The sequence below is a fragment of the Uloborus diversus genome, unplaced genomic scaffold (assembly GCF_026930045.1).
Source record: "Uloborus diversus isolate 005 unplaced genomic scaffold, Udiv.v.3.1 scaffold_13, whole genome shotgun sequence".
Lineage (NCBI taxonomy): Eukaryota > Metazoa > Arthropoda > Arachnida > Araneae > Uloboridae > Uloborus > Uloborus diversus.
The window spans coordinates 1,648,801-1,662,223 of NW_026557987.1; the positions used below are offsets into that span (position 1 = coordinate 1,648,801).

Here is a 13,423-nt window from a genome sequence, read left to right on the forward strand (position 1 = left end):
CTTGTGAATGAAACCAAATCATTGAAACTTTTAACTTTTACCATGTCCCCAACAAAATTCGCCTACGCTTATAGGTCGTGACAATCGCTGAAATTCATGGCAATAAAGAGGGCGCTACAGGTGACCCCTCTTCCATTACGTTGCCATTGATTGGTGGATGTAAGGGTTCCGTTCAGCGCCTCTTGCGGTCAAAATGGGCGACGATTAATGAAAAATAAACAAAATTTGAAACATTGACATTGATTCGTGGATGCATGAGATGATCATAGTTGCATCGGTTTAACACAGAAAGGTCATAAATTGTCAAGGCCCGTTAAGCGTCAGCGCTATCTAGTGGGGCCTGAACATTTGAAAACAGAAAGAAGAAAAATTGATTATTTTATCTACATCAATAAATTTTTTTATTTGAATTTTTTCATTTTTCTTCAGCGAAGGCAATGCATTATTTTTAAACCTCTGAAAAAAGTAATTATTGTGCCCTTTCGACTCGCAACTCCAACAAACTATAGGGGGCACTGCAGCCATTGTCTAATGGCGGATGAAAAAGGTAAAACAAACGCATGCCGTAGCGTAGAAAATGCTCATAAGCCTAGTAAATTTTGTTCGTATGCATGATTTTTTCGCTTTATTCTTTTTTAATTAATTTTCAAAGTCTTGTGGATATTCTGGCCCACGTAGAAAGAAGTGAGAATTCAAGAAGCATTACTAAATGTCAAAAATTAATGCAAATTACGTAGTTCGTAGTTCTAAGCACCCATTTCCACGATGTTGAATTCGATATTTATCAATTCTTGATAAAACTAAATAATAATTGTGGCCTGACAAGAATAACAATGAATGCTAGATAATTTAATTATATGACATTACGAATTATTATCAAAAGAAGATGATACTTCTTTGCCTTGCTTGGCTAGCGCTCGTTGTTTTGCATTTGTAGCTGAGTTATTTTTCTCAAATTGCCGAATCGGTTCATTTTAAATTTTTCTGTTTCGTATGTTTCTAATTTCTTAGTTATAATTTAATTATGTCATGCTATGCAAATCATCAACAAAACTCTCACGGATATTTGGTGGTAGTTTTCTTTTCAATTGATCTACCATTATTTCTTTTTACTTATCGAATTCTGTAAGCTTTCTACCATTTTATTCCACTCATGATAAAAAATAAAAATGGTTTAACTGACATGCAAAATCTCGCCAAGGGTTCTTTGCTCGCATAATACTAAAACTATAACCCTAAATAAATTTGCCGAAACCTTTCAGCTGAGAATGTAAGCAATAAAGTAAATTCTTTCTCGGTTAAACACTTTTCATTTCGTTCAACGATAATATATTCAAGAAAATATTTTGCATACTTTCCATTCCAACTAAATGCTGCTGTAAAATATGGTTAGTTAAATTTAAGATTAAAAAAAAAAAAAAAAACATATTCTTACAAATTCACACAAAACAATAAAAAATTTTACCTGGTATAACGTTATCCAAGTTTGTTAATCCAGAGTTTTCTTGTGCTTACGCTTTCACCATTTAACAATCAACTCACCTTTTAGAAGGAAATAAGGAAAACTAACATTATTTTGAGAAGCTCGAGAATACTATTAAAGGGACGAAACAATTTCTGTAGCTGAAAGCAATCTAAGACACATCGAATGCGTTAATAAATACTCATAACAAACTACCTATGTTTACCAACAGACACACGAGGAGCGCAATGTTTTTCCTTTTTTTTAATTTTGTAACTCACCGCAAGGTAGCGTATTCGAGCGCTGGAGTTGCGAATACTAAATTTACTTCTCAAAATGCAGTTAACTCCCGATTATACGTGGAATTGGGTGGCACTAGTGTACCGGACTACTTAAATCGCGGATAAACAGCAAGAAACGTAAAATGAGGGTCAAATAAGATAAAAATTGTCCTTCCTCAAAAACCTAGCTGTATTGATGCGTTATACTTTCTGCAAAAAGTGCAAATATATACAGTACATTAAAAATGTTTTGTGTTTTGTACAACAAAACTTGACAACAATATAGAATAGACAAGTGTATAGATGATGAAGAAAGCACAAAAAATAAATAAATAAGACCAAAACAACTAAGTTTGATTTCACAATTTTTAAACAAAGAAACAGCCTTTGATTTTTTTTTTCTTTTTTGGCTGCGAAACTACGTATTCCTGATTGTTGATTGACTCGCGGATAATCCGCACCGCAGATAATTCACTCGTGGATAAGACAATCGGGAGTTTACTATACTCTCATTCTTGGTGTACAATTCTGCAATTCAAGTAATAATTTCGTTTATCATCAGAAAATCTAAAATTGAACGCATGATCGCATGTAAACTGAGACTAAATCAACTGCAATGGAAACTAAGTTTTTGCATGCATACAGGGTGTTCCGTTTTAACCTGCAAGACCTCTATTTTCGCCACCGTTAGTCCTAGATGTATACTTCCAATTGCAAAAATGTTCACAATCAGATGCAGAATTAAGATATTGAAAGTTTGAAGTGAAAAAAATTATGAGTCAAAAAATACAAAATGTAACTTTTCATACGGGCCCCGGGTCCCCTAATTTATTTTTAGGGAAATAATCTCCATTGAAAACAAAAACTGACACAAAAGTTTGAAATTAGTACGAGCAATATTCACATAAAACGCAGCGTTTTGTGATTTACACCACTTTTCACTCGCCGTCAATAACACCTTTTGGGGGTGGTTAACAAGTGTTTAAAATTACATGTGCGCATTGAGTGTTATTTTCAAATTATTCGAGGTTTTGTAGTGTGTTTCGGCGTATCACGGCATAACATTTTATTTATTTTTATTTTGCAATGAAAAATATAAATACCTTGTTTTTCTTACTTTGACGACCTGTCATTCTTCTAAAAGGGCGATAAGTTCCAATTTCATCTTCTGTATGGTCCCTTAAAACTTTGAAATGAAATATCTTCTTGAGTTTTGATCGCACAAATGTCAAGTTTTTTGCGTCAGTAATAGTTTTCAACGAAGATTATTTCTCTGAATATTAGTTAAGGGGCCTGAGGCACGTATAAAAAGTTATTTTTTGTATTTTTTGATTTATTTTCATTTTTCCTTAAACGCTCAATGTCTTAACTCTTCATCTGATTTTGAACATTTTTGCAATTGGAAGTATACATCTCGGACTAACGGTTGCGAAAATAAAAATCTTGCAGGTTAAAACGGAACACAGATTCGTTACATTTTATGTTTTACAAAATTAATCACGTAGCCATGATAAGGTGCCAAAAGTGTAATAAATTATATGCAACAGGTGACTTACCTTATGCTTTTCAAAAACTTCCAAAACAAATTATGTATTCACAATCCTCTTCTCTTAGGCTTAAACGAAGGTTCATTAATAATTATTAATTCTAAAAGTAACTTCCATCTTTTTTTAACTACATTAAATTCTAATGGAAATCGGTACGAATGTGTTTTATTTTTGAAGTTAAGTTTAAGTATTCCTATGATTTATAAACTAGTTGACTGTTTGTTTTTAAATGGAAAGGTTTAAAAGAAAAAGTTTGATTTCTCGCATTCATTTCAATTTTAACGATTTTCAGTATTTAGGTAAAGTTTTTGACTGCCCAGCAGCGCAGAGAGAAGTTGAAAAAATGCACGAGTCCCCGGAAGGCAAGAAGTTTTTGAATGAAAATAAGGTAAGTCATCTGACTTCAGTTTTATGCGTAGTACTAGTTGTACTCGCACGGCTTTGCCCGTAATAAAAAAATTAAAAGGTCATTTGGTTCGCCTGTATATTTAAAAGAAATGAATAGTGAATTTCTCGCCAATTTGCTATGTTTATTTGCTCTCCCCTGTTACTTCTTCGTTATGATAATTTGGTAATTTACTCGTTCACGTTACTGTTCCACGTTATGACAATTTGGTAATTTACTCGTCCATGTTATGATAATTTGCTCGGTAAAATGTTCTTAAAATTAGAATATTTAAAGAACAAAATCGAATTTTCGAAAAATCACTGCGGGATGCACACCCCCATGTTACAAACTAATTTTGGGCCAAATTTCAAGAAACTCGGCCGAATGGTCTAGGCACTATGCGTGTCACAGAGATCCAGACAGTTAGACTTTCAGCTTTATTATTAGTAGAGAAGAGAAGGATTTTTGTGGAAATGAAAGAATGCCATATAAGTGTTGTTTTCGCTGAAGCTGTGCACCTCGAGCCCGAATTTTCGATAAACTAAGTTTGAAAAAAAATCTTCTTTCACGCTTTTTTGAACTCTTTTTTCACCACAAATTCCAAATTAATTATACAGTAAACTCTAACTATCTGACGACCAAACGGCACGACCTTGAGGGGTCACGGATTTGGACAAAATACTAGCTATTAGGTCCATTTCCACTTGGAATGAGCCCAGGTAAAGCGGTTTGACTGCATAGGCCCTAGTTTGGCTGCAACGAGGGTCCAAAGTTGCTAGTTTGGCAACAGAAATGCAATGGTGTTTCCATTGGAACTCCATACTTCGACATTATGTTCAGTACCCCAATACCTTTGGCATTTTTTGTTTGTAAACTGAGTATTACGTATCTATTTATGGGCAATATCTAAGTTATTTGAAAAGTCGAAACGATCTTGTATTTTCGCTTTTTTGTGTGCCATGTGCAATAAATCAGAGCTTTTTCTCCTCTCCCATTTTTTTCTTATCAATGTGGAATATCCATAGACTAATAATAAGAGTAGATCGAGCTTTCCCAGACTTGCTGATGAAAAAAATTGGTTCATGGATACATCATGTGACTGGTGGGAGGCTTGGCGAAAACTTTGGCAGCATGGTTGCTAGATGGCAACATTATCTATAGTTTGGCACTCGACATGTATTTTAAGACGTAATGTGTTTTCATTATAATTTTTTTTCCCAGGTGCAGAGATTGAACTGTTTTTCTTTTAGTTATGCATTATTTTGACATTAGTAATTAGTTTTTGATCACAGTTTTCAGTAACTTTTATTTCATTTGGAACAGCTATGTCAGCGTTGGCATGAACGTAATGGCGTAAACGCAAAAATGTACTAATCGGTATCTTAAATTGAAATTGTAGGAAAAAATCTTACCGTTTGCCGATTCTATTTGGGCGCTTGCATCTTTAATTGCTTAGAGAGTTATCGAAATTGACTAAAGAAAATGCACACTAAACGAAAAACTCACTATATTAACAAAATATTTACAACTTAGAATAACAAATTTACAAATCGGACTTCATAAAAGATCATTCTTCCGTATTCTATCAATTCTATTTATTTTATTTCTTGCGGGCGTTAATCGTCTGCTACGATCAACGCTCGCTGTTGCTAGGATATCCACCAGTCACATGGTTTGGTTTATGAGCAGCAAAAGGGTTGCCATAACTCGGTCTACTCTCATTATTAGTCTATGGAATATCTTTATAATAGCAGACGATAAATATCCAGTCAAAGTAAATGTTTTTATTAGCAAACGATAAATACTTTTTATTGGCAGCAGATTAATATAAAACGAAAATAATTAGTTTTATTTGCAAACGATAAATATCTTGTAACTATGCTATTTTGGCATTCAAGTTATTGAAATTGAAAGCAATAGCCTATTTTAATTTGTGAACCGCTCATTAAAAAATAATATTCAACCTAATTAATTCAAAGTTAAGCATGCAAACGGCTCATACTGCAGCACAGTAGCAGAAAAAGGGATAACAATGGTAATTTTAAAGGAAACTACATTGCATTTCTGGGTCCTAATTATCAACTTTGGACCCCCGTTGCAGCCGAACTAGAGCCTATGCAGTCAAACCGCTTTACCTGGGCTTATACCTTGCGGGAATTGATCTATATCTAGAATTTTGTCAAAATCCGGAGACATTTGGTTGTGAGCTCCGACTATCCGACTCACTGATTATCTGAAACACTTTCAAAATTTCATTAAAAAAATTAATTTGAATTTTGACATCTTGAATTCAAATTATGTTTTTCGCAATCACGAGTGTGTGTATGTAGGCGTGTGTGTTTGTGTGTGGGGGGTATGTATGTTTGTGTGTAAGGGGTATGTGTGTGTGTGTGTGTAGGCATGTGTGTTTGTGTCTGTGTGCAGGTATGAGTGTGGGGGTAGTTGTGTGTATGAGTGTTTGTGTGCGTGGGAGCGGGTATGTGTATGTGTGTGTGGCATATGTGTTTGTATCTGTGTGCAGGCATGAATGTGTGGGTAGTTGTGTGTATGTGTGTGTGTTTATGTAGGCGTGTGTGTTTGTGTGTGGGGGGTATGTATGTTTGTGTGTAGGGGTATGTGTGTGTGTGTGTAAGCATGTGTGTTTGTGTGTGTGTGTAAGCATGTGTGTTTGTGTCTGTGTGCAGGCAATGAGTGTGTGGGGAGTTGTGTGTATGAGTGTTTGTGTGCGTGGGGGCGGGTAGTGCATGTGTGTGTAGGCATATGTGTTTGTATCTGTGTGTAGGCATGAATGTGTGGGTAGTTGCGTGTATGTGTGTGTGTTTGTGTATGTGTGTGTATGTGTATGTATGTGTTTGTGTATGTGCGTGCGTGTGTGTGTGTGTGTGTGTGTGTGTAGCTGTGTATGTATGCGCGTGTGTGTAGGACTTGGATGCAACCTGGAGACGGCTTTCGCTATAGGAACAGCATCGTGAGGAGCCGGTCGACGGTGATGGTGCGGATGGTGGCGGCGGGAAAAGAAAATGATAGGACGCTAAAAACAGTCAAATGAAAGCAATAAGCAATCGTGATTGTTCAAAAAAAAAAGGTGACAAACTTTTAAAAAGATAAGACGACGAGGCGCCTGCACCTAAAATTGTAGCCTACAACTACGACTTTAGGCCAGCGCGAGCATTACTGGGATGATGAGTCACCATCTCATGGTGCAGTTCTATTATTAGCTTCCTAATACACACACACTTAACATGTAAAAATTTCGATTGTTTTTCTAACAAATAGTTTTTCTCCAATTTTCAACACACATACAGTGATTAATTACAATGTGTTAATTAATTGAAACCCAACTATCCGAATTTTTGACTATCCGAATGGGGCCTGATCCCAAATGATTCGGATAATTGGAGTTCTACTGTATCAGGGAAATATTGACCTGATCACAGAAAATGTAATTTTTTCCAATGATGTTTTTTTCTTTGTTTTTTCTCTTTTAATTTAATTTAATTGATTTATTTATGTATTTTTTTTGAAATAAAACAGTTTGTAAATTTCTTTACATGAACTATTAAAAATTTATAAAATTTTGAAACTGGTTGACCGCAAAGTTGGTGAGACAATAACAAATTATTCCACCGAAGCCCAAGCAGCAACCGAATCTTATTGCCTAATTGGTGTATCTATTTGCTTGACAGTGGCCCGCTGAAAGATAAAGATTTCATAGTATGCCTGTAGTCTGCAGCCGTCTAAAATGGCTGCTTAGTAGACGCAGCCCGTTACTCATTAATAATTCATTTTGTTATTTATTAAAATAATTTATTCAGTAATTCTACTATTATAAAAATAGTCTATAATAAATATTGGTTGGGTATTGTTATTTTTATTATTTATTATTGTTATTTTTTACGCAACTTTTTTGAAGCGTGAGTATAAAGGAAATTTTTCGGTTTGAATCATAATTTTTCTTGTGATTTTCTAGGAATTGTTTGAATACTGGGCTATGCATAGTGGATTGAAAGTAAGGAGCTGGAAGGATGCGGCAACACTTTTTGATGCACTAAATATGGAGGTATGGTTACTCTTAAAAAATACAGTTGGCATCTCGTTTTACAAACTTTGAAGTTACACGCATTCACGATTTTAGCGAACTATTCGCTTGTCTCGAAAAATCTCCCATTAAAAACAATGTAATTTTTCCACTATTGTTTTTGTGTGCAGGCATGAGTGTGTGTGTATGTGTTTGTGTGTGTGTATGTGTGTGTGCGTGTGTGTGTGTAGTTGTATATGTATGCGCGTGTGTGTAGGACATGGATGCAACCTGGAGACGGTTTTCGCTAGAGGAGCAGCATCGTGAGGAGCCGGTCAACGGTGGTGCTGCAGAGGGTGGCGGGGGGCAAATAAAATCATAGGACCGTCAAAACAGTCAAATGAGAGCAATAAGCAATCGTGATTGCTCAAAAATCCCCGAAACCAGCATGCAATCTAAAGATGAATGTATAAACCGAAAATCTCGAGAAAACTTTATTCAATGTAGGAGATGTCACATATGAGTTTGCGAGGGGTGTACTAGAGGGTTGCCCATTTTCTTTGAATAAGAAAAATGCAATTTATGTGACGATATAAAATAGGCAAATGACCTTATGCTATGTATGCTAGGATTCACTATCATTTTATGTTATAGCCTACTAAGTGGATTATCTTTTTTTTTTTTTTTTCAAATTATTGAAGCATAAAAGCTAATATAACGTTTTTCGAAACACAAAAGTGTTTTCGTTTTTCAACATCTGCTTCTAAAATCGAATTTAAACTTTTTTTTAAATGGTGTAATACCTAATTTTAAAGAAATTACAATACTAATTTTGTTTTATTTTACTCATTGGTATAGGCTTTACTTTAATATTTAAAATATCCACGAGGCTTTGCGTCCAATATTCAAAGTCTATTTTGAGTTTTTTTCTCAATTTACTAACTTACTCCATGCTCTTCGCCAACCTACCCCGCCACGTGCAAACTTTGCACGGGTCCATGAAAAAATTATGCAAAATATATTCAAAGCATAGTAGTGTCAAAACAAAAATGTGACTTTATTGCTGATACTATACAGGTCACCCAAGTAACAAAAGAAAGTTTTTCTGCTTCATATACAGCTTGAAAAGAAAAGTTGAAAAGGTTCGCCAACATGTCTCGGTCTCCCGCACTTATCCATCAACCGTGAGATATTCACGGAAATGTGTAGGAAAATCAATTAGCTTCTAACGCCCACATTCACCAGACGATTCGGATTTCTGTCAACAGTGGTTCAAGTCAGACGCTATGTAGTTCAAATCGTAAAGTTGTGACAGTTTGTGACAAGGAGGAGTAACAAGAAGGGTGACACCACACACGATTTTTTATAGCAATATGCTTATGAGAAACGGCGGACAAGAGGAAAACAGGGAGAAAGGTGAAATATGACATTTTGTGACACAGGGGGACAGGGTCGAATTTGTTAAAACAAGTGTGATGTCATATATGGACAGCCTCATAGATAATCATTTTAATTTAATTTTGGGGTGTTGGTACCTTTAAACCTTTAAAATAAATTTCCATTTAACTTTTATGCATTAAAAATATTTAAATCAACGGCTTTCAAGCGAAACCTGAATCATGTTTCTATGTGGATTAAAGTGACTGAATTAAAATATTAATGGGGTGCATGAAAATGTACTTATGATTTTATTTGCAAACGCGATTTTCTCAAAACGTCACTTTTTAAAACTTATGTTTTTTTTTCTAGAAAACTACTTTACATATTACTTTGAAATATTCACTACATTTTACTTATATGTTCAAAATTATGCTCAAGTGAAAGTTTTGCTTTAGAACTCACACTTTTCACCTAAACGGTTGTTTTCACTGTCAAAAACGGACTTTTTTCCTTTAAAAAGTGACTATTGTTTAAAATTTAATAAGTTATGAAATTAATAGAAAACCTTAAAATTTCACTTTAGTAGACTTTTAGATATCTCTTGAAACTTGTAAGTTTATGTCATACTAGTGGTACTCTCACGGCTTTGCCCGTAATAGAAAATGAAAAGGTCTTTTGGTTCGTCTGTATATTTACAAATAATATGTGGTGAATTTTCTCGCCAATTGGCTTGTGCTCATGTTATGGTATGATAATTTCGTAATTTACTCGACCATCTTATGATAATTTTGCTCGGGAAAATGTTCTTAAAATTGGAATAGAAAAAAAAACCATATCGAATTTTCGAAAAATCGCTCCGACGTGCACACCTTCATGCTACAAACTAACTTTGTGCCAAATTTCATGAAAATCGGCCGAACGGTCTAGGCGCTATGCGCGTAACAGAGATCCTGACAGACAGAGATAGATCCGGACAGAGATACTTTCAGGTTTATTATAAGTAAATAAAAACGTTTTTAAGAAAGAGGTAAATTAATTTTAGCAATACAACATTACGCATATACAGGATACCGACTCCCCTTAAAGAAATCAAAATACAGTTACAAAAATAAATGTTTATGCTCCAGAATTCATATTGTAAACAATGCTTTGAAACGTAGCCTTCCCTCAACACCAATATTGAGATAAATCCCCATTTCCCTGGGGATCGTGGACCTTCCAAATAGCTCAAATCGGTCAAAAATATGATTTTCTTAATTCAGTGGAAGTAACAATATATGAAGTAAGCTGAATCGTATGAAAAAAATCTCTTGTTGATCAGATGTTTTATTGCGTAGTTATATGCGTTTAAAAAAGTAAACAGCGTGTTTTCGATTAATATGGCTGCAAAACATGTAAAAAAAATCGATAAACTAAGTAAAACTAAGTGTCAAACCTGTAAACTAAGTTTCAATAAATTCTTACATTGGTATTAATGTCAAATATTTAGTCATCGTGAAAATATCTTTCGGGAGGTATTAAAATACGAAGATCATGAAATGTAGGTGAAATTAGACTTAAACGTCATTTATCTCGGACTGGAAAATTTGATGCTGACACAGATTGAAAAAAGCTCCATGCGACTTGATTTTTTCTCGATATTCTTCAAATTTCAGAATATGGTACTTTGGTAGTAGTTTGATAAAACTGGGCATGCATTAAGGTTTAAGAGAACTTTATGTTGCTTAAAAATATTAAAGTTTTGATTTTTATGTAATATTCGCAACAAAAACTATTGCTTTAAGCGAAAAAAAAATACTGTGCAGTTAATAATGGACCAATTCTTAAATGGATGTCCAAAGTTCTTGGCAATGTTCTGTTCTCTGATAAAATGCAAATTGCTTGAGAAAAAAGCAAAAATTGAGTCACGTGGAGCATTTTAAAATTTTTATTTTAAATTTCAAAATTTTTAATTTTAGTTAAATTTTTATTTTGTTGCGTCTTTTTTGCTAGATATTTTGCATGCTAATAAACTTACTAACTTTTATGCCCAGTTTCATATTTCAAAATTAATAAATAAGAGAAAAAGCTTTCAAGGTCCACCGTCCCCTTACATATGACGTCTCAGGGGTGCCCACCTAGGTAGTGGGGTCATGGCTCAGGCTGCGCCATTGACATTTTTAGGGGGGAAAGGCGTTTTAAAGGGTATTTTCCTCTAACTGGGGAGGGAGGGGACTCGTACCCTTGGAGAGGTAGGCCAGTTGTGATATTTAGGGGGTTGCGCCCTTGCTCTTAGGGGGGGGGGACACCTCTGGACTTCTCATATCAAATTTGAGTTCTTGATCAAAGTTCCCCATAGTCTTCTGTTCAAAAAGGCCAGTTCACTAGTTCCAATTAGTTAACTGTCCGGATCTTGGTTTTCATTTGGAAGAAACAAGAATTTTGTAAGTAAAGTTGTACTATAAAAATTTATTTGACGGTAATTATAAATTATTATTCTTTTAATCCATACGTTACTGATGAAACGCAAAATGGTAAACTAATTATTGAACTTAAACTAACTCACCTTTTGATCATTAGGTCTCTCTTTTTTTCTGTCTGAGAGAATTTAAACTATACCAAAGAAGTATTACAGCACACAGAAGTTTTAAGCGAAGAATACTGATGCAAAATTTTGATTCGAAAAAAACTACAGAAAATTATAAGTTTATTTCATGTATTATATATGCGTTACATCTTATGCACCTAACGGGTTAAATCTTTGTATTTTTAAATCGGTAAAACTCAGTAATAATTCCTCCAAATTTTCTGTTTCAGAAAACTTACAACTTCCTTATTCCCGACTGGGCGGAAAAGCATTGGGAGGAGCTTCGCTACGTAAATGATATGTCTTATTATCTCTCTGGAAGAACGAAAAAATACCAGACTCTTCGAGCAGGTAAGAATTTTTTGGCGCAATGTATTACGAGGGACGTTTTTAAAGTAAGGTCCGTTTTGAAATAAAAAAAGAACGAGAACAGATAAAGCAAAGACATTTATTGCAAAAAAATCTACCACCCTTACGCTACATTTCGACACTGCTCCCGTGTTTTTCCAAGCATTTGTCATAGCGTGGTACAGGTTTTTGTATACCTATTCGTAGAAAATTGCCGCCTGTGTAGTCAACCATGGGGTAACATGTTCTCTGAGCGCATTATTGCTGTTGTGCCACAGACCACCTAGGAAGGACTTTAGATGCCGAAACAAATGAAAGTTGCTGCGAGCGAGGTGGGGGCAAACCAGAGGATGTTCAAAAACGTCCCAGCCAAAGCCCTGTAAGAGTTCTCATGGTCGTCTAAACAGGCGGCAAATTTGTACGAATAGGTATACAAAAACCTGTGCCACGCTATGACAAATGCTTGAAAACTCACTGGAGCAATGTCAAAATATAGCGTAAGGGTGATAGATTTTTGTGCAATAAATGTCTTTGCTACATCTATACTCGTTCTTTTTTTATTTCTAAACGGACCTTACTTTAAAAACAAGCCTCGTATATAGTTGCTCTTTAAGAAGCTATCTTGTAAGTGGGATAATAAAACGGAAATCAACTGGCGTAAATGAAAAGCATTGAAAATGGTTCATTAAAAAAAAAAAGTTTTTTTGCGCGTAGTATAATAAACGGAGGAGTAAAGTTTTACGCTTAATGTTGTTTCTTTGCGACAATTCACGTTGCTTTTACTTTTATTTTATTGTACATAGCCCGGTCAAAATAGACATTCGAGTTCGAAAAAATTCGCATAGTGTCAAAAGTCCCCTTCTATCCCGGTGGAGCTAAAATTTTATTCAAGGTCAAAGGTCAAAATTAAATTAAAAAAAAAAAAAAAAGAATGGAAACATTCGTACAGTGCTGAAAATTGGTACAAACTTTAAATGTATCACTATAAATAGGATATCAAAAATCCCCATCGATCCCTCTGAAACTAAAATTTTATGGAAGGTAAAATATCAAAATAAAAAAAAAATGATAAAATAAAAAATCGAAAAAATTCATAGATCTGAAAATTGGTACAGACACAAACTACACCATTATAAATGAAATATAGAAAATTCCCATCGACCACACTTAATAAAAACATTTTATGCAAGGTCAAAGGTTTAAAAAAAAATCTTTTTTTCTTTGCAACTATTTCACAAACGGTACGTGTTGTCATAAAAAAGTGCATATAAAGTTTGTGAATTATGCAATATATTCAAAATGTCTAGTTCAACTCTTTAGGGAACGAATTATGAGAAATTAAAGAATTTTTTTTTCTCATCATTTTACAGCTATGAGATGCCTCTGAAAGCAAGTGCAAAACATTTTTTTAGTACACTACACATTACTTTCTC

The 13,423-nt window shown here is 34.5% G+C and overlaps 1 protein-coding gene across 1 annotated transcript in view; it reads left to right on the plus strand.

The window, feature by feature from the left end:
- LOC129232592 (lysosomal acid phosphatase-like) overlaps positions 1 to 13,423 on the plus strand; it is a 65,526-nt gene that overhangs the window by 31,436 nt on the left and 20,667 nt on the right. The window contains exons 5-7 of the mRNA XM_054866725.1: positions 3,583 to 3,678; positions 7,649 to 7,738; positions 11,873 to 11,993. Coding sequence (XP_054722700.1) covers positions 3,583 to 3,678; positions 7,649 to 7,738; positions 11,873 to 11,993 — 307 coding nt within the window. The remainder of the gene's footprint in view (positions 1 to 3,582; positions 3,679 to 7,648; positions 7,739 to 11,872; positions 11,994 to 13,423) is intronic.